Below are 22591 nucleotides of genomic sequence, written 5' to 3'. Positions count from 1 at the left end.
TCCCGGTGTGGAAACACTCTTCCGCAGATGCAGATTGACCGCTTATCTGTAATTTATAGTCTTAAGCGTATTTAGTCCACTGAGACTTGGAGTGGGTGATTAGCTTATGTCCACACTAGAGACTTCCTAAACCGGATTTGAACCCGGGTCTTCTAGACTGCCCAGCAGTCTTAAAATTTACTCTCCTTCACCCTGGAGAATCTCAGTCCAGCCCATAACAATTGTATTAGCTCCACCCTTTCTTCTGGGCCGGCCGCAGAAACTAGAGGGAGGCGCCAGCCTTACCTCCTTCCCCCCCTACACACGGAAGCTGGTAGACTTCGTCTACCAGCCCAGGATGCCGCACTCCTGGGTCTTTAGATTCTCCAGCTTCTTGCCCGGTCTGCTATTTAGCATCTTAGCAGATCTCCAACAGGTGAGGACTTGGAGGGGGAACGGGATAAGGGGAGAGTCTGGGGTGCCTTTGTTTCACCCGGGGGGACCGATCCTTATTGCCAGTCCCTCCTTGCCAGGACAGGTAAGAGTGTGGAGGAGCTATTGAGAACGGAGGGGATGTGTGTGTGTTTTACATGGGAAGAGAAGCAGAAATTCAGGGGGGAAGGGTGTAAATTACCGGGCCCCCCCCACTCTCCGCATCTGAGTGCCCTGAGGTCTCCGAGAGAACTTTGACCTCAGTATTATCCTTGGCTTACTGTTTCTTGGTTTTCTTCCCCATTTCTGTGTCCTAACAGGGTTCGAACTCATTTTACCCTCCCCCACCTCACCTACTTTAGTCTCACACATTTTGGGGGTGTGGTTGATGTCTCTGATTTAGGATTTTAAGCCTGAAGCTAGCTGGAGAAATTAATTTGCTAGATGGGAAAATTAAGGAAAACAAATTGGTGTCTATATGAATAAAGTGCTTGGAGAGCCTGAAATTAATTTTTTCTCCGACCCTCAAATGGGAATTCAGTCTTCCCCATTCACCCCCACCACCTTTAGTTATGTTAATTATTGAGGGGGGGAGGAGACTGAAGAGATCTGGGAGTTTGGTTGGAGTCTCTTCCACCCCCATCCTGTTCCCAGACATGTGGATCTCTGCCCTTGGATTTCTGATTTACTAATGTTGGGTGATTTGGGAAGAAGTTGTTGTCTTCATGGATCCCTGGATCTCAACCTTTGTGCTTTTTCCTGGGGCTACCGTTCTGATTCTTTTTGGCATTAAATTTTTAAGGCTTGCCGGCAGAGTTGGAGAAAAACATTGTACTCTCCAGTTATCTTAATTATTATTTTTTCATTACATTATTTTATCTTTATTGCCCATGTAAATCGCTTATGACTATCACTGCAATTATTGTGGGAATTTTTTTTATCTAATCACACAAAAATGATGGTTCCAGGACTCTACTCATAAAGGGATATCCAACTTTGACGACCCAAATTTGTCCTGGTGTTCCCAAAACTCCTCTGGCCTCGGAGATGCTGCTGATTAGAATGAAATAGGAACTACTTGGGCGGGAGGGGGCGGGGAATAGGAACAGAGACCTGTGCAGCCATTTCTCTAAGGAAGTTCTGGTTCTACTTGGGATATTTTACGGACTTAGTGGATTATATAGTCTCATTCTCCCACCTAGAATAGAATACTTTTATGAGTAGGGATTATTTCATTCTTTGTATTTGTAGCCCCAGTACTTTCTTAAATATTTGTTGCCTTAGTAAATTTGTGCTTTAATATTTGTTGGGGTAGCCAGATGGCCAAGTGGCTAGAGTGCCAGCCTTGGAGTTAGGAGAACCTAAGTTCAAATGGGGCCTCAGACACTTAATACTTCCTAGCTGTGTGATCCTGCACAAGTCACTTGATCCCAATTGCCTCAATGAACAAAAAACAGTATAAATAAATATTTGTTGATGAATATAGGTCTTTTATCCCCCAACCCTACTGACTCTAAGCTCTGGCTTCTTTTCTCCCTAGGTAACTGGTGAATGCCAACTGCACTAGTAAGTATGGGTGTCTGGATGCCTTAGTTTCTTCCTCCCTCTGGAAGAACGGGAGGTCACCAGAGTCAAGTTTCTAGGCAAAAAGGCCCAGTTGGAATTCTCTTTTACTCTTTCCATAGATTGGTCGGTCTTTCACTAACCCAGGTTCCTAGACCTGGAATTACAGTGGGCAAAACAATGAATTTGGAATTAAGGGACCTGGGCTGGAATCTTCTGTGCCTTACCCCATGTCTTGGGCTGGATGTCCATTTCCCCATCTATAAAATGGAGTTTGGTGCCAAAAGTAAGCCTGCACTCCCTGCCTACCCTTGAAGAAGTTCTTCTCGGGCTTATTCTCTGGTCTTTTGGTTTAGCTTTCTTCACTGTGAGATTTGTAGAAAAGAAACTGGAGATAACATCACTTCCTTTAGGGCTTAGAAGGATCTCAAGCCTTATCTTAAATGATCTTTTCATTATTCTCTAGATGCTGGGTGAAATTACTTTTCCAAGGTCATCCACTTTGTGTGCAAACCAGGATTCCAAAGCCATGCAGTAGCAAAATACTTTAAAATAAATGTTTCAGGGATCCACAGAGAGATAATAGAAAGGTGGAGAGTCTCTTAAGCACTTTGAGATCCACTTGGGTGTTAATTGCTTTTAGTGGGGCCAAGGGGAATAAAATATGTAAACAAGCCTTTACTTTTTTTATATTGCCTTCTCCATTTGTAGGATACATTTACTTCATTAGCACATGATATGTTCACTTCTTTTTAATCTCTCCTGTGGTTTTTCCTTTTTGCTCTGATTCTTTTCTCCCAACATAATTCATCATAAATACATTTACTTCTAGGTGGGCAGGGTGAAACTTATCCCCATTTTAGGTATGAAGAAGCTGAAGTTCAGGAAAAAAATAAACTCTCTAGGACCACATAATTAATAAATGGCAGAGTCATGATGAGAAATCTTTTGGCCTTCCTTTTCATCCCTCACACAAGGCTCTTTCTACCACTCCATAAGCCAGTTTAGACATGGTTTGTTCCAGCCACAGAAAAGCTTCCCTGCTAAGATTGTGAGGGTCCATTGCTTATTGTTCCGTGGGGGAAAGGGCCCAGGTTAGATACAGGATTCTTTTGACCAACAGATTACCTTCCACTTTCTCCCATGCTAGCTTCTGCCCTGAAGGATTTGAATGCTGTGCCAATGGCTGCTGTGTGAAGACAGAACATTTCTCTGGTCCCATGAGGTGAGAAACATGGGGAGCATTGTGGCCATGCCCAAAGGTAGCTTGTCACTAGGGACTGATAGACATGGCTACTTGAGAGGATCTCATTGTTGATCTTCCTGCCTCCCTAGGACATTTGTCATCAGCTTCCTGGTCATCATCCCTCTCCTCTGTATCTGTGGCTTGTCAAAGCGTTTGTGCCGAGCTTGTTGTGCCTCAGAACCAGAATCCCCATCCCAGAGAGAGGCGCCTGTGTCTGTGACCTTCAGTAATCCTCCTGTGCCCCCTGAGATTCCAGCACCTGTCCTATTTGGACCCCCACCTCCCTACAGTGAGGTAAGTCCCCCTAAATCCCAGCTGTGTCCTGGATAGTTGTCCATTCTTGGGGTAAGTCTCAAGAAAGGACATTTAGGAGAGGCAATTTGATATAGCAAGTTGCTGATCTTTATTGCTGCCTTTCCCTTGAAGGAACCTTGTTTTCTTCAGTAATATCTGCCTTAGTCTGCCTCAGTTTTCTCATCTGTAAAATGAGCTGAAGAAGCAAATAGCAAACCATTCTAGTATCTTTGCCAAGAAATCCCGATAGGGAATCAAAGAGACAGAACAATGACCACAAAAGGTGATGCAGTAGATAGTTCATTGGGCTTAGTTTCTGAAATCCAGTTGTGGATCCTCACTAACTATGCAACTTTGTGACTGTGCAAATCACTTTACCTCTATTTGCATCTGTTTTCTCATCTGTTTAAAAAAAAAAAAATGGCGATAATAATAGCACCTACCTTTCAGCGACGTAAGTTCTTTGTAAACCTTAAAAGTGCTATTTAAGTGCTAGCTATTACTAATATTCTAAAAGTCTTCTCATCCCAGTCTATGAGTCTATGCTCTTCCTCTCTACACCAGGGATTTCCCAACCTGGGACACAAGACTTATCACAAGGGGATATAGTGGATATTGGCAAATAACTGTATTATGCTACTGAAAATATTCCACAATTGATTTTCAATCAGCAGTGACAAAATGTCTTAGATGTTTGTTCATGATAAATTCTAGGATTTATTTCCTTTTTTATTGAATAGAGAGTTTGGGTAGATTTACTAGAAAGCCAAGGACTCCAGGAACTAAAAAAATGTTGAGGATTCCTTGTCTCTAATCATAAGATATTTCTCCCAGGTTATTGTGTCCCACGCCCAACAAACATAGTCACTGGTAGTGGTAAGCCCTTTGAATTAGGAGTTGAAATATTCTAGTTTGAACCCTGTTCTTGTTTCTCAGGGCTTAACCTCCAGGAAATTAACTTTTCCTTATCTGTAAAATGAGGGGTTTCGTTGTAGATGGGTCATCTTAGTCTTAGATACCTAAGATACCTTCCAGCTCCAAATTCTGTAATACTATGGCCTCAGGTACCATCCTCCTTATCCTTATTTTGCCCTTATTTCAGAGAGAGGGTTGTGGTTGGGTTCCCCTGGGGTTGAAACTCCAGGAATCAATAGAGAAAACTGCTTTCCTCCCCACAGGTCATTCAGAAGCCAGTCCTGCGCCCACCTGTACCTCCCAGAGAGCCACCACCACCTTATACTCCTGTTGTGACAACTCGAAGTACTCAACAAGGAATTGTCAACCCAGCTTTCTGAGGCATATTGGAACACCCTAGGAGCTTGATACTTAATTTATTTCTCTTCTTGCCTCTGCCTATTTAAGGGTGCCCTCACTCCTAGGGGCCCTGGGCATTACCTGGGCTAGGAATCTTCTCCTTTTCTTAGATCTTTGAAGATGAAAGGAGAGAGAAGGAAATAGCCCATATTAAGAAAGAAGGCTCTCCAACGATGGAAGGGGACTTCTTTGACACTCAGTATATTTAAGAAGAGACTGGATGATCCACTGCCTGTCCCAGAATGCTGAAAGGAAGAATTCTGCAGGTGGGAAGAGCCCTTGGACTTGAGAGATAGCCTTCCTCAATTTAGGCTGAGATCCTGTCCAGAATCTCTTTTGTTCTATGTGCTTGGAGGTTTGGTGGGGGTTTTAGTCAAGCAGGGTCATCCTCTGGCATAAACAAGATGTGTCTAGCTTGCTGCCCTATAGTGCCCAAAGTTCCACCATTAGAGAGCCATAACTTTGGTTAAAGCCTTGCCCCTTACCTGTGGGTTTTCCTGGGCAGAACAACTCTTTAATGTAAAGTAAACTGCATATTATAAATGAATTTTTAAAACTTTTGATCCTGAGCGTTGGGAAGGACTGGGAAGGGACTCTAAAAATAAAGTGGGGGTGGGAGAGTTGGGGGGAGAAAGGAGACCAAAAGGTAATCAACATTTTTGCCACTTAATTACTATTTCTTATTGCCGCTGGATATTGGGTGAGGAGGTGGTTTTGGCAGTGTATGGCCTGCATCTGGAGGAGGGGGGATTCCCTGCTGTCCAAGTAAGTTGAGATGACCTAGGGGCAGAGTACAGTGTCTTTTGCTGACTCAGTTTATTTCAGCAATCCTTTCCCCACTCAGTAGATGACTTAGATTTCAGTGGGAGGAGATGATGAACTTGATTGGGAAAGGGGGACAGATTGAGGGGAAAAGGAAGGGGAAGAAAGAAGGAGGATAAGGGGGGGAGGGCCTGAATGAAAGTAGGGAGGCCTTAGCTGTGGAAAAAGTGAGGGAAGGGAAATTGTGACCCCTGGAAAGGGAGGTCCTGACCTGACACACCCAACAAATTTCTGAATTCCTTCACATAGGGTTGGGTAAGGAGAGCACTTTCTCCTACCTCTGGTATCAAATTTAGCTGTTTCGTCCCCCTGGGCTATTCCAGAAATGAGAACCATTGACTTGGCCCCAACCAGTCCATCTGGCTGGTAGAGTCAACTACAAAACGAGAAGTTAATACTTTAGAGCAGTGGTCCCCAAAGGGTGGTTCAGGTACCCCCTAAGGCAGGGATCCTCAAACTTTTTAAATAGGAGGCCAGTTCACTATAGTAAAAACAAAAACTTTGTTTTGTGGGCCTTTATTTAAAGAAACTTCATAGCCCTGGGTGAGGGGGATAATTGTCCTCAGCTGCTGCATCTGGCCTGAGGGCCTTAGTTTGAGGACCCCTGCCCTAAGGTCTCTTATCCTTTCTGGAGATCCTCAAAGTTCTAATTTCATAACACCTGTGACATGTTTTATTTGTAATATGGTAAATAGTGATGAATATAACCCATAGAGAACAAGTCTTTGGTTGGGAGGGTCCTTGATAATTTTTAAGAGAACAAAAGGGTTCTAAGGAACCCAGAAGCTTGAAATTATTGTTTTAGAGGAAGGAACACAGACCAGGCAGGGTGTGGGTAAGAGAATGGGGAGGTAGGAAAGAGACCTTTCTCCTTTACTAAGCATTGATGTCCAGACCTACTCAACCCAGGAAAATTGAAGAAACATGGCCACCTTGACCCAGGTGTGGTTAGAACAGAACACCATCTGGGCTGTTGAGTGATTGGCATCTGAATGGGGGGCAGGGAGAGGAGGTGGGGAAGATGATGTAGATTACACTGGAGATTTCGGACACTGCCCCCTTCCCCCCTCCTCCTCACATCTTGCCTTCAGGGATGCTGCTCTCTTTTAATTATCCCATTCCCCTAAAACTGGAAGATGAATGGAAAAGTGCAGTGAGACTGGGACTCCATCATGCCAAAATGACCCAGACAACAGGAGGAAGCATGGAAATGGGCTAACTTAATGTTCAGCTCACCCATCTCTGCTACCATGGGAGCTAGTCACAGCCTGTGAGTGGGCATTTGGTTTCTTAGCATCAAGTCATAAATGCCCCCCCCCCCCAAATCATTATGACCATCTCCCATCTCTGTATACAAATTCTAATTGAGAAAAAGTTGCAAGTAGGTGAAATGGGTGTGATTTTCCCCAGAGGGTTCTCAATTTTCAAAGCCAGTCAATAACTTTGACAGTGTCTACTATGTACCAAGCTGTGTACTTAATCCCTTTAAAAATAGCTCATTAGATCTTCACAATCCTGTCAAATAGGTACTATTAGTGCTATCATCCCCATTTTCCATCTAAGGAAAGAGGCAAAGGTTAAGTGACATGACCAGGGTCACAAAGCTAGTAAGTCTCTGAAGCTAAATTTGAACTTGGAGCTTCCTGGCTCCAGGATAGTGTTTTATCCTCTGAGTCCTTGCAGCTGGTACTTATGTGCCGGGTACTGCTAAGTGCCAGACATATGAAGAGAGTAACTCCCTCCCCTCAAAAAGGTCACATTCTAACAGGAAAAACAATATATAAATAATTAGATACATATAATAAACACACAAGGTAAGTTATATATAATCTCAACAAGAAACCCCTGGCCCTAGTCTGGGCTGGATAATGGATCAGTAAGGGCCTCCTGCAAATGGTTGGAATCAGAATTGAGTCTTCTAGGAAGTCAGATGCAAGAAGGGAAGGCATCCCAGATATGTGAAAAAAGAACAAAGGAAAGAAATGGGGTTCTAGTTCCAGGAATATAATGTAAACTAATGTGGGTGGATCATCTGGAAAAATGTGTAAGAAGATTAGAAAGAGATCCAGGCAGTGAAGGGCTTTAAATGCCACGCCATATTTTATTATTGTTTGAGGGCTAGCCATTATTCAGTCCTGTCTAGCTCTTTATGCTATTTGGAGTTTTCTTGGCAAAGATACTGGAATGGTTTGCCATTTGCTTCTCTAGCTCATTTTACAGATGAGGTAACTGAGGCAGATGGGTTGAGTGATTGGCCCAGAGTCATAAATTAAGGTCTTCCTGACTCCAGGTTCAGCCTGTATCTACTGTGTCACATTGGGAACTATTGGAGTGAGGGTGACTTTGCACATAGAAAGAAGGGAGTGTTTAAGGAATGTTGAAAGAGTAGAAACAAGTCTTGGGATTGGATATGTAGAGTGTCATGAGAGTGACCACATCAGTGTTGAAAGCCTGGGACACAATGTTTATGGAGGAAAGTTGAGGGAGAAACATAAGTTCTGTTTTGGCCATATCAATTAGAGATAATCCAAAAAGTGACATGGAGAGAAGTAGGCTGGATAGGTAGATCTAGGAGTCATCTGCTTAGAGATAATTGAGAACATGGAAGCTGAGGAAATCACCAAGTGAGAATATGTGGAAAGAGGAAGAAGAGAAACTGGAACAGAGCCTTAGGAGATGTCCATGGTCAGTGTTCATGATCTGGAGAAAGGTCTAGCAAAAAAGGCTTAGAGTCATTCATGTAAGTAGAATTAGGAAAGCACAAAGATTTAAATAAGACGAGAGGTCCAGAATGATAAGCATTGAGGAAAAAGCCATTAGATTTGTCATTGGACATTTGTCAATTGGAGGTAACCTTGAAGAGAATTATGATGATGTTGGAAAGGCAGATTGAAGATATTTTCTGAGTCAAATGCCTTAACATATATATTAATGTTATATTTAATATTATATAATATAATATTTATATATATATATGTATACAGTAGACTCACCCATTTGCTAATCCCTATTGTTAACTATGTGTGGTCTGCTTTATAAAAGTCATTTGGGTATTCTACTGGTATCCTCTTTACATTCCATTTGGTAAGCTCAATATATGTGTAGATCTCTCAAAAAAAAAAAAAGATAAAGACAAGGAAGTAAAAAGAAATTATAAGTTACAGAGAAGGGGCCAACTTGTATTGATAGAAATTTCTTCATCCAAGAGATATCTATACTAAGGAAATCACATATTCAGTTCTTATTCCTTCACCATCTTAATGACATCTTTTTGGGGGGAAAGCATTTTTTGAGTACTTACTAAATGCTAGGAATACAAATATAAGCAAAAAGAAAAACTGACCCTGCCCTTACTGGGTTTACATTCTAATAGGGAAAGACAATGTAAAAAAGGGAGCTGAGAAACAGAGGTGGCAGAGGAGAATGGGGGGAGATGTCCATTTTAGAGCTCAAAGGAGAAGTCTGAAGATTCTGAAACTCAGTCTGGAGAGGAAGGACTTCCTCAAAATTGAGGTTTTGGGAAGAATTGAGCAATTCAAGGGAGGTGTAATAAGGGAAAGACTTCCTCAAAATGGAGCTTCTGGGAGAAACAGCTATTCTAGGGAGGGGCAGCACAGATGGAGGGATCTTCCAGGGTGAGAAGGTTCCTAGAATACAGTGAAGAAAACTGAAGATTCAAGAGTGGAGCCAGGAGGAGAATGAGAGACATTTTAAGGGATGGAAAATAACCAGAGAAAAATTCACTGGGGGATATCTCAGATTACAGTGATAATTCGCATTCTATTCTGAGTGAGTACTTGTCTTATGACTCGTGATAATCATTCACCTCACCAATCTTTCCTGGCTTTCCATTTTCTTCTCCAGTGTGTCCCCATTTTACAGATGAGTAACTGAGGCAAATAAGGGTTAAGTGACTTGTCCAGGGTCGCACTCTGTCCACTGTACCACCTAACTGCCCATGCTCCTACAATAAGGCCTTCTTAATCTCCTCCCCAAGTTTTGAGTATACCTCTACCTGAATTAATTTGTATTTACTTATCTGTATAGATGTTTCCACCAGAAGAATGTAATCTTCTGGAGAGCAAGAATCTCTCAGTCTCTGAGACAAGCTGAAAAGCTTCCATGGGTGGAAGATGCTTTTTTTCCCCCCTTTATTAATTGTTTTATTTTTTTCTGGTTATACACGTATGTTAATTTTTAATATGCATTTCTTTATGGATCATGTTGAGAAAAAAAAATCAGAACAAAAAGGAAAAACTATGGGAGAGGAAAAAAAAAAGAAGAAGCGACCATAGCATGTGCTGATTTACATTTAATCTCCATAGTTCTCTTTCTGGATGCAGATGGCTTTTTTTTTTTTTTTTTATCCAGAATTTATTGGATTGCTTTGGATCACTGAATCACTGAGAAAAACCAAATCTTTCATAGCTGATCTTTTACACAATCTTGCTGTTACTGTGTACAATGTATTCCTGGTTCTGCTTGTTTCACTCAGCATCAGTTCATGTAAATCCAGGGGAAGATGCTTTTCTAATAACAAAATTCACATTCACCTGTCAAGTCCAGGAATCCTGGGACTAGGATCTGTTATTTGAAGAAATAACATTGTGTAAAAGAAAGAGGCCAGAGGGCCTTTAAATTAAGTGGCCAGAGTTCAAAGCTCAGCTCTGACAATTAACTAACCATATAACTCTCAGGAAGTTACTGTATTATTATAAACCATTTTCTTATTTGCAAATTGGGGCTAATAAGACCTAAAACACATACTTGCAGTAATTAGAGTGAGTCAGTGAAGTCATTAACCCATAAAGAGCTTTGACAACATTGTTCTGTTACTTTCTGTCTAGTTATTTTCAGTAACTAGAGTGAGTCAGCGAAGTCATTGACTGAGGGTAAGAAATATAAAGAGCTTTGACTACAGCGTCCAGGAAGGCACATGTTCCTTGGAAAGGAACCAGTGCACCTATCTAATCCAGTACATGGGAGTTACTCCACTCCAAGAGATCAAAGATTCCCCTGATTCCTGCTACATTACTATCTGTTTTTATAGCTTGTTGCTGAGTCATTTCAGTGCTAACTCTTTGTCACTCCTTGTGATGTTTTCATGGCAAAGAGACTGGTTTGCCATTTCCGTCTCCGCCTCATTTTACAGATGAGGAACTGAGGTAAACAGGGCAAAGTGACTTGCCCAGCTAGGGTCACACAGCTAGTAAATGTCTCAGTCCAGATCTGAGCCCAGAAAAATGTCTTCCTGAATTCTAGCCCAGTGCTCTATCCACCCCACCACCTGGCTATCCCATTTATGTAGCTACATTCATGATAATTTTTTTTTTAATTTGAGAAGCTTTTTAGTTACCTTTTTTTTTTAGCTGAAGTAATTGGAGTTAAGTGACTTGCCCAGGGTCACACAGCTAAGAAGTGTGAAGTGTCTGAGGCCAGATTTGAACTCAAGTATTCCTGATTTCAGGGCTAGTGCTCTACCCCCTGAGCCACCTAGCTGCCCCTATTCATGATAATTTAAGGTAGGAAGGATTACTGGCAGCTAGAGGCATGAGAAAAAGCATGCGGTACAATGCTCAGATATTGAAGTGAAGGGGGAAAAAAGTCAAGAAATGGAGAGCTATAAGTGTCCTAAGCTACATTGATATAGTAACTTTCATAAAACTTGGCTCATCTTTAATGATTTTTGGCCCAAGGATCACACAGTTAGGAAATGTCTCAGTCTATATATGAATTCAGTTATTTGTGACTCCGGGCTTAGTGCTGTGCCATCTATCTTTCTCCAGTCACAGACTCCAATGTCATAGTTTGGTCCCACCCTCTAATTTTGCAGGTGGAGAAACTCAGATCCAGAGACTTGGAGGAAAAAAAAAACAAAACTGTGCACACATTGAGTTAATGTCAAAGATCAGGAGTCTCCCCATCAAGGCTCTTCATCACACCAAGGCTAAATGTCTTAAAAAAGAGGAAAGGGAAGAGAAGCTTTATAATGAGGAGAATGCCCATAATTCAACTATCCAGAAGACTGAGACTGGCGGGATCTCTTATCAGTCAATAAGCATTTCTTAAGCACTTTCTGTGTGCGAGGCACCATGAAGGTGCGAAGAATGGCAAAAGAAAATCACTTCTTTCAAAGATTTCACAGACTAATGGAGAAGACATGTAAACACCTACATATAAACAAAATATGCACAAAATAAATCGACAATAACCAACATAGGGAAGACAGTAACATTAAGAGAGGTTGGGAAAGACTTCTAATAGAAGGTAGGAGTTTGTCTAGGACTTAAAGGAAGCCATAGAAGTCAAAAAGTAGAGATAAATAAAGTTGAGGCATAGGAGAGAGTCAGGAAAAATGCTTGAAGTCTAAAAATGTGGGATTCTGTGGCAAAAACAAAGAGTCCAGTATCACTGTATCATAAGGAATAAGAACACTGGAAAAGTAGGAAGGGTCTTGAATAGGTAGCATTTCAAAAGTTACAGAAGATTTTATATTTGATCCTGGAGATGATAGGAAGCCACTGGTTTATTGAATGGGAGGTGGGGTTATAGTTAAATATGTACTTCAGGAAGATTAATTTTACAACCAAATGGAAGATGGATTGGAGCAAGGAAAGACTGGGAGCAGAAACTGACCAGTAATAGTCCAGTTGTGAGGTGATAAGAGCCTGCACCAGGGTGTTAGCCATGTCAGAAGAGAGAAGGAAGAATATGCTAGAGATAATATAAAGCTAAAATCAAAAGGCCTCACCACAAATTGGACAAGGTGAAGGGATGAGAAAGACTGAGGGATAAAGGATGACACTTTGGTTATGAACTAAGGTGAGCAGGAGGATAATGGTGCTCTTGACAGTAATAAGGAACTTAAGGAGAGGGGAAGAATTAGAAGGGAAAGATTGAGTTCAGTTTTGGACATATTGGGTTTAAGATATCTACAATATATCCAGTAGAAGATGTGAGTCTGGAGATTAGGTTTTGATAAGTGTCATCTGACCATCACTGACATGGAGATGATAATTGAATCCATGGGAGTTGATGAGATCATTACATGAAATAATATAGAGGGAGATAAAAATACTTTTTTTATTGGGCAAGGCCAGGATGATGATTCAACAAAGGAAACTGTGAAAGTCAGACAGGTAGAAAGATAATCGATAGAACAGTGTTACAAAAACCTAGGCTTTTTTTCAGTTGAGGAGTTTGGATCTTCAGTGGGCTATGCTAGCTGGGTGTTCACACTAAGTTTAACATTAAGACATTAATATGATGATAACTAGGCATAGTGGAAGGGTGAAAGGATCAGGAAGTAGAACCAAGTTAGAAACTGATCTAGTCAAATCCCCCATGTCAGAATGGGCTTAAACTGTAAATAGCTTGCACTTCCAGAGTGGGCTGTTGTTGCTATTTGTCCTTCGTTCTTAAAGAGGACTATGACATCAGAGAAGTAATATTATAACGTGTAAGTAAATTGGATTTAAATGAGGGAAGGCTGTGCAAGGTCACCTGCCTCATTTTTTCTTCCAAAGCCATCTGGGTTCAGTGGCCAGGTATAGATCAGGGTGACTGGAGATAGCCCAGGATACAAAGGAAGACCTTGGTCTTTTCAAGCTAGTTCCAGCGTGGGCTAGATAAGGAAACTGAGTCTAAAAAATATACATGACGTTAGGAGGCTGTAATAAATAAAAGACAAATTGCTTGCATTTTTGTAGACTTGACAAATAAATAGATAATAAACAAGTCAGGAGTCTTTCTACTCAGCTCATCAGTATAAATCTTGCAGCTAGGAGAAAAAAAAAAAAAGAACTCCCAAAGAAATTTAAACTGGTTTGCACAAATTGTCTATGATGGGATTGCATCAGCCACTGGAAATTTCGGCTTTCAGCTGTGTAAGAGAGAATTCATTGAAAGATCCTATGTTTTGAATCATCCAGTGATGGATCTGACCTAGCTGTTCCTCTATATCTGTATGGCTTTGGACAATGTACTTCATCCCATCTGTGCCTCTAATCGAGTCAAAGTCCATTCATCAGAACAGTTATAAAGTACTTAAAACTACAACACCCTATTGTAATTATTAGGTCATTTTAAGTCTTTAAGCATTTGAGAATGGCCCTCTAAAGACCACTTGGTTCCCTTCTCTTCATATTTAGGGAGTTTATTTTAGAGAGGAAAAATTTTCATATTCACTTACATCTCTTTGAATCCCCCAGTTATGAAAATCCAAGGCCAAAGAAACATGTGGTTTAAAGATTGGGCTTTGTGCCTAATTTCTACACATCTATATCTATATCCACATACCTCTATATAAAGGTATATATACCTCTAGTATATCCCCAGTCCCTTTGTGCTTGAGACAAAATTCAGTTTACTGGAAACATTTGAGTAATGAAATAGCAGATTATATTTGAGTATCTGTGGATGATTAACAGGTGGGGAAATTGGAGAAAGAAGTAGTCTTTTCTTGGGACTTCCCTTAGCCTGGGTCATCCTTTCTGAGTACCTGTAGAACCAATGACTCTCTTCTAACATCTTCTTCCCTCACCCAGCTTAATTTTGCCTTGGCCTCATGATAGCTCTGATGTCTCACATCTGGATGCTCAAAATCTCTTCCCACCTCTCCTCTCATTTCCACTTCTACTCCCTTCTGATTTAATTTCTCCCTTTTACAAAAATTCCATAGAATATAGCTTGATTGATTGAAGGAGATATACTGACTCTGTTCATAATCAGCTCTAATTGTATCATTTGATTAAAAAGTGTTTTCATCTTGTTAAAGCTCAATGGGTTAGTTTTGACCCAGATTTACTTTAGACAAAGGGGCATTTACATGGTACAGGGGATAGAACACTGGTGCTGGAGTCAGGAAAACTGAGTTCAAATGTGGCTTCAAACTTACTAGCTATGTGACCCTGGGCAGTTCACTTTGCTCTGTTTGCCTCAGTTTCCTCACATGAAAATGAGCTGGAGAGGGAAATGGCAAACCACTACAGTATCTTTTCCAAGAAAACATTAAATGGAATCACGAAAAGTCAGACATGACTGAATTGACTTACCACCACTACCAACAACAACATCAAAAAACCCATCAAAAAACAGTCCCTGTCCTCAAAGGAACTGCGGGAGGAGGAACATATTATACAAACAAGTCAATATCTATATGTTTTAATTTAAGGAAAAGAAAGAGCACACTAATGAGGTGATCACTAAAAAGAAAATAAATAACAATAATAATAGCTGTATTTATATAGTGCTATGTGTCAGACATTGGGCTAGGAGTTTTACAATTATTATCGAATCTAATCCTCACACCAATCCTGGGAGGTAGAGTTTTGATCATCCCTACGTTTTAGAGATGTAGAAACTGAGGCAAAGAGAGGTTTGTTTATTTTTAAAATGAATTGCCTGGGGTCACATAGCTGGTAAATGTCTGAGTCCAGTTTTGAATTTAGGTCTTCTGGATTCCAGGCCTGGCACTCTATTCATTTTGCAACCTAGCTGCCCATATAACAATAAAGGCTTCCTATAAAAAGTGACACAACAGTAGAGCACTGAAGAAAGCTAGGGATTCTGAGAGGTAGAACTTAGAGAAGAGTGATTTTCTGACATGGGGGAACAAATTTGGAAAAGACATGGAGGTGGATGGTTAGGAGAACACTAAGGCCCATTCAACTGTAATGCAAAATGCACGAAGGAGAATATCAGGTCATAAAGAGCTTTAAATGGTCAAGTTGAGGTATTTGTATTTTATCCAAGAAGAGAAGCCTAAGAGGTTTGGTTACAAACATTGATTAAAAGCTATAACTTTTGATTCTTTTGATCCAACAATACCACTACTGGGTCTATGTCCCAAAGAGATCCTAAAATATGGGGGAAAGGACTAACATGTATAAAAGTATTTATAGCAATTCTTTTTGTGCTAGCAAAGGATTGAAAATTGAGTGGATGCCCTTAACTGGGGAATTGAAGAATAAGTTGCAGTATACGGTTGCAATAGAATACCATTATTCTACAAAAAGTGATGAGCAGGCAGATTCTAGAAAAACCTCAGACTTATATGAACTAATGCTGAGTGAAGCAAGCAGAATCAGGAATAGCAACATTATGCAATGATCAATTTTGATAGACTTAGCTCTTCTCAGCAATACAGTGATCCAAAACAATTCCAAGAGTCTTGATGAAAAAAGCCATTTATATCCAGAGAAAAAATGACAAAAATCTGAATATAAATCAAAACATACTATTTTCCCTTTTTTTCTTTCTCACAGTTTTTTTTCTCTTTTGTTCTGATTCTTCTGTCACAACATGACTAATGTGGAAAAGAGCTTATTATGTGCCAAGCACTGTCTCAAAGGCTGCTGGTACAAAGAAAGGCAAAATAATAGTCCTCCTTTCTCCTAATGGTCTCATATTCATGGAGGAAGACAAAACACAAGCAGCCATTACAGGAGAATGATGTGGTCAGTCCCACTTTGGTAAGATTGTATAGAATTGTATAGAATATGGATTGATGAGAGAGAGATTGAAAGTCAGGAGTCCAATTAGAAGGTTGTTGGACAACAATACTATATGATGACCAGTTCTGATGGACCAGGCCATCCTCAGCAACGAGATCAACCAAATCATTTCCAATGGAGCAGTAATGAACTGAACCAGCTATGCCCAGAAAAAGAACTCTGGGAGATGACTAAAAACCATTACATTGAATTCCCAATCCCTATATTTATGCACACCTGCATTTTTGATTTCCTTCACAAGCTAATTGTACAATATTTCAGAGTCTGATTCTTTTTGTACAGCAAAATAATGTTTTGGTCATGTATACTTATTGTATATCTAATTTATATTTTAATATATTTAAAATCTACTGGTCATCCTGCCATCTAGGGGAGGGGGTGGGGGGGTAAGAGGTAAAAAATTGGAACAAGAGGTTTGGCAATTGTTAATGCTGTAAAGTTACCCATGCATACATATATCCTGTAAATAAAAGGCTATTAAAAAAAAAAAAAAAAAGAAGGTTGTTGGAATATTCTAGTCAAGGGATAATGAGAAAATATGATAGAGGCAGTCCAGTTGCTTGATTAGAGCTCTGGGCCAGAGAGTAAAAAACCCTCAAATTCAAACTTGACCTCACACACTTACAAATAGTTAACATTTATATTGTGCTTACTATGTACCAGGTACTATGCTAAGCAATTTATAATTATTATTTCACTTGAATCTCACAGCAATATTGAGAGGTAGGTGCTGTGATCATGCCCAGGTTCATACAGTAAGTTTCTGAGGTCAGGTTTGAGCAAGCTATTGACTTTGAACAAGTTGCCTCAGTTTCCTCATTTGCAAAATGGAGATGATAATAGACACCTACCACACAACGTTATTGTGGAAATCAAATGAATGAGACAATATTTATAAAGTCTTTAGCAGAGCATCTGACACATAGAAAATACTTAAGAAATACTTGGTTTCTTTCCTGAACTGAGACAGAAATCATTAGAGTAGAAAAGGGGGGATAGTTGTGTGTGGTGTTATAGAAAGAGAATTGACCAGAGAGGATGGGAAGGAAGTGGGAGTGGTATTGGGATGGGGTGATGCTGTGGCAAAGTTCTGAACATGGATAACTACATATACATCTCATTTCTAAAATGGTAAAGTAGGGCTTATAGATGGTCTTCCTCCTCTGGCTTCCTTTCTAAAATCTAATCTCTCTCCCTGGTCTCTGTCTGGGAAATTATTAGGGGAAAAAAAATCACATTTGGGGAAACCAAAACTGGCTTAATAGATACTAGAAATGGTAAGACTGTTCTTTTGACGTTGCTGTGATGTTCTTTTCTCTGGACGAGATATCCAAATTTCCAGTCATCAATTGACTGCATCCAATGAGTTAAAAGAAAGTTAAAAGTTAAAAGAAAAAAAAAAAGTAAAAAGAAAAAAAATTAGCAAAAATTCCCTTGGGTAGGTTCCCACTGGAACCAAAGTTTGAGAGAGCCAAATTTCCAGGATTTGGGGTTGACTGAGATAGGGGTTTGATGTTGGGAACAAGAGTCACCTTGGTGTACCTAAGTGCTGTTCCTTGTTGTTGGTGTGAGTTCCTGTTACTTGCTTTGATTAATTTATACAATTCTGATTAAGATGACTATCTATACACACTTTTGTATAAAAAACAAACAAACAAACAAACAACTCCATAATTGCATAGTGGTAATGGGAGTAAGGAAGGATGGAGCTATGAGTTCTTAATCTGAGATAGGACAAAGCCTAGCCTTGCAGAAAGGGGATACAGCCAATACATGAGTGACAGCCACCTCCAGGACAGTCAAACAAAAGTTCCCCCAGAGAATCATCTGCTTTTGGGAAATGAAGGAGGGCCCGAGTGCTTGATTGATAGCCTGTGCTCTGGTTGTAACTGCCAAAAAATTCCCTATTTGCTACTCGTTACAGCTGGTCACAGTGACCACACAGTGCCATGTACCTCCTAGCAACCATCAAGCTTCAAGATGTATTAACTAGCATAATAATAGTTGACATTTGTAGGGCACGTTAAGCTCTGTGGAGCACAAAGTGAGTTACATGGATTATGCCACTTGATCCTCACAACAACCCTTTGTGGTAAGTATAGAAATCTTTATTGTACTCTTTATTTATTTTATATAAAGACCAGGAAGCTGAGGCTCAGACATGGCAAGAGGGCTAGCAAGTGTTAGAGGCAGGATTTGAATGTGCATCTTTCCTGACTGGAGTCCAGGGTTCTTTGTATTAAAACATCTCCAAGCAACATATTGCAGGATTTAAACACAGTGCCTGACATATGTAAGTATTTAATAAATGCTTGTTGACTTTACCTCTTGGTCTCCTCTATGGAATAATAATAATAGCCACCATTTATATAGTACTTTGCAAATATTACTTTATCTGCACAGCATCCCTGGAAGGTAAGGGATGCTGTTATCTCCATTTTACAGATAGAAAAGCTTAGGCAAATAGAAATTAAATGACTGCTTAGGGTCACAGAGGTAGTAAGTGTCCAAGGCTGGAACTGAACTCCAGACTCACTGCTCTATCCATTGAGCAACCTAGTCACCCCAAATACAAAGTAAAATAGCTTCAGGATGGGCTGAAATTATTGGCCACTACAGGAATCTGAAAAAGCATCTTGCCAGAGGTAGCACCTGAGCTGAGGTTTAAAGGGATGTAGTGGCTCTTAAAGCAGAGGGAAGGAGGAAGATTATTCCAGAGATGGCTAATAACCTGAGCAAAATATTGGGTTAAGAGATAGAATGTTGTGTGTGAATAACAGCATTCCACTTTGAAATATAGAAGAGGAAAGGGGTAGTGATATCTAACTGGTCTGGAAAGATCAGTTGGCTTTAGATTATAAAGAGCTTTAAATGCTAAATGGAAGAATTCATATTTTGCCCCAAAGGTAATAGGGAGCCACTAGGATGTCATGAGCATGGAAGTGACATGTTTAGATCCGTGGAGAATGACTTTGGAGAAGGATAGGGCAAGATACAGAGAACTAATCAGAAGGCTTTTGAAATAGTTCTGATGAGAAGGTCTGAAAGATTTGTGACTGTATAAATAAAGAAAAAGGGACAGTTGCAAGAGATATAAGGTTAGGATGAGGGTAGCTAGGTGCTGCAGTGAATAGCATGCCAACCCTGGAGTCAGGAAGAGTTCAAATCTAGCCTCAGATACTAGTTGTGTGACCCTGGACAATTTTCTTAACTCTGTTTATTTCAGTTTTCTCATTTATAGAATGGGTTGGAGAAAGAAATGGCAAATCACTAGCTGTATAATCCTGGATGATTCACTTAACCCTGTTTGCTTCCGTTTCTTCATCTGTAACATGAGGTAGGAGAAAGAAATGGTAAACTACTAGCTATATGACCCTGGGCAAGTCACTTAACTCATTTTAAAATGAGGTGGAGAAGGAAATGGCAAATCACTTCAGCATCTCTGCCAAGAAGACTCCAAATGGAGTCTCCAAAAAATCAAACATAACTGTATAGCAAAGTAGAATCATTGGGACTCAACAGCTGATTAAACCTAGAAGACAAAGGTGTGAATAAAAAAAAAAGTAAGGGAAAAATCCAAGACTCCTAAGTCTGACTACCTAGAAAGAATGTGATATCCTCAACAGAAACAGGGAAATTAGGAGGGACACAAATCCCGGTCTGCTATTTAATCATCTATATTAAGTTGGCTGCCTCACTTTACCTGCCTGCTTCCTTATTTGCAAAAGGAGAGGATTGGACAAGGTGATTTCTTTTTTTTTTTTTTAATAGTTTTTTTATTTACAAGATATATGCATGGATAATTTTTCAACATTGACAATCGCAAAACCTTTTGTTCCAATTTTCCCCCTTCTTCCCCCCACCCTCTCCCCCAGATGGCACGCAGACCAATACTTCTTAAATATGTTAAAGCATAAGTTAAATACAATATATGTATACAGGACAAGGTGATTTCTAAGGATCCTTTATAATGCACCACTCTGGGATCTAGAAAGCTGAGAGCTTTATTTTAATGCTGTATGATCTGGGACACATCACTCATCTCTTGACTTCATTTTCTTTCCCTGTAGAAGAATGGGTTTCGTTTGAAGATCTCATGACATTCCTTTTAGCCTACCATTGTAGATTATCTGATCCCAATAGGTATGTCTACCTATATTTTAAGGAGCCAAAGGAGAATTAGAGTCAGACTTTAATTGACCCTTACTTCTACAGCCCAGATCTCTTGAACTTCCTTGTCCCTACTGTGGGGGTCTGTCTTCTTTTCTCCACCTTTAAGGAAAGGAAGAAACAAGTATTTATTTAAATGCATGCTATGTATCTGGCACTGTGCTAAGAGCTTTACAAATAACATCTTATCTGATCTTCACAACAACCCTAGAAGATAAGTGCTATGAATATCTCCATTTTACAGTTGAGGAAACTGAGTCAGCAAATATTTTAAGTGTCTTGCCCAGTCACATTGCTAGTAAGTGTCTGGATTTGAATTTATGTCTTCCTGTCTCCATTCCAGTACTCTATCCACTGGATCATCTGGCTGACTCTTAATATCATACCTGCTTTAGTTGCCTGCTGCTGCTTAACTGAATGGCCCGATGAGATAGCATCTATTCACTTTCTTCCTTCTAATCCCTGACCACTATGGCCTCAGAATGGTACAGATACATTTCTAGGGTTTATTTATAAGGAGAAAGAAAATATACAAAATCAGAAATAATATACCAAGGGTGAAGTAATTAAACACATTTGCAAAAAACAACAACAACAAATCTACTCAGTCCCAGACTAACGGCACCTAAGCTTTTCAACCTAATTTTCAACCAAAAATCCCTAGGTCTGATTCTTTTTAGGCTGAATGTCCCCTCAAAATCCCAGACTAAAATGCCAGCAATTCACTGGAGATTTGTTCATCTAGGTGGTGTAGATGGAGTTTATTAGTCTGTTTTCCAGTCCCAAAGTCACTCTTCACTAGCCTTAAAGCCCTCAGTGACATTTTGTTAGATCTCAAACCTTTGACTGCTAAGATCCTGGCCTCTGCAACAGGTATATCTGGAAGAACAAGCAAATCTTCAGAAGGCTGTTGGATCATAGATTTAGAGCTGAGAAGGACTTTAGAAATCATCCATTGTAAGTCCTGTACCCCCCCCCCTTTTTTTTTTTTTTTTTTTTTACAAATAGAGAAACCAAGGCCCAAAGAGATTTTTGACTAGCTCAAGATCACACAGCTAGTGTCAGAGTCAGGATTTGATTCCAACTCCAGATTCAGTCCTCTTTCCTCTTGTAAAGGACATCATCAGTTGTCAATAAACCCTTTCCAAGTGCTGACTATCTGACAAGCAGAGTACTAAGCAATGCGGATATTAAAAGAGACAAAAGATAGCCCTTGTCTTTAAGGAGCTCACAATTTAATGAGTGAAACTGCTAGTGCACTAGTAAAAGTTTAATAATTGTCTCTCCCAAAGAAAGAAAAAGCATTGTTCACAAGACACATTTTTGGATTTAATTTGCATTTTAATTTTCTCCATTGCTCTCTATCTAGACCAAGGGGTTAGTAAAACAATGAGTTTTGCCCATTCTTATCTTGTGGGCCACACAAAAACTAGTGGTGGATCCTGGTTATTAATATATCATCTACTTTATTGCATTATGTTACTTTATTAAATTATTTTGTTAAATTTAATTGATGTTATTTTATATATAATATATAACACGAATGGATAATAGATAAATAATATAAATATTGTTTAACATGATTTTAATATGTTATTTGCTATTATTATTTATATATTATTGAATTATTAAATGAATCCTGTTGATTAGTGAAATGTAAATATTTACACTGAAAATTTAATAATCGTTTTCCAGTTGGATAGGAACTATTTCAGAGTTCTTTAGCTGAACTTATGACCCACTAGCATTATTATAAAGACTCTTTGGTGTCTACTGTGTGAGTTAAATCTCCTACAAAAGATTTTTCCCAAGGATACACATAATATTGGAGAAAAAAAAACCTCACTCAGGGAAAATCACTTACTATACTGATACCAAGAGGTGGTGACTCCCTAGCCCTACCATCAATAAATGCAGTCAGCAAAATAGTCTAAAAGCCTGTTTAGGCCTTGGAGGGTGTTCTTTGTTTTCAAAGGACCTGGTCTTGATTTCATATGCTACCCACTGGCTGCCTCATAGTATGAGAAAGGATGGTACCCACCCCACCCACACATCCCCCCCCCCTTTTTTTTTAAGGCAATCAGTAATTTGTCCATAGTCACACACCGAGTAAGTGTCAGAAGTCAAATTTGAATTCAGGTCCTCCTAGTCCAGGGCTGGTTCCTTCTTTAGGGTATTGGCAATAGCTCCTACTTCCCTGCCTCCACAACAGTTAATATTATTTCCTTGATTGTTTCAACAATATTAACCACAAACT

General features: G+C 39.8%; 1 protein-coding gene across 1 annotated transcript; it reads left to right on the top strand.

Annotated features, from left to right (window-relative positions):
• The first annotated feature begins 272 nt into the window (after window positions 1-272).
• TMEM92 (transmembrane protein 92) lies at window positions 273-5400 on the top strand. Its single transcript, XM_003768377.4, has 5 exons — window positions 273-415; window positions 1952-1977; window positions 3125-3199; window positions 3310-3514; window positions 4693-5400. The coding sequence occupies exons 1-5, from the start codon at window positions 338-340 to the stop codon at window positions 4807-4809; spliced, it is 501 nt and encodes a 166-aa protein (XP_003768425.1). The 5' UTR covers window positions 273-337; the 3' UTR covers window positions 4810-5400.
• Window positions 5401-22591: the final 17191 nt, after the last annotated feature.

The sequence above is a fragment of the Sarcophilus harrisii genome, chromosome 4 (assembly GCF_902635505.1).
Source record: "Sarcophilus harrisii chromosome 4, mSarHar1.11, whole genome shotgun sequence".
Taxonomy (NCBI): domain Eukaryota; kingdom Metazoa; phylum Chordata; class Mammalia; order Dasyuromorphia; family Dasyuridae; genus Sarcophilus; species Sarcophilus harrisii.
This window is presented reverse-complemented; position numbering and strand designations above follow the sequence as displayed.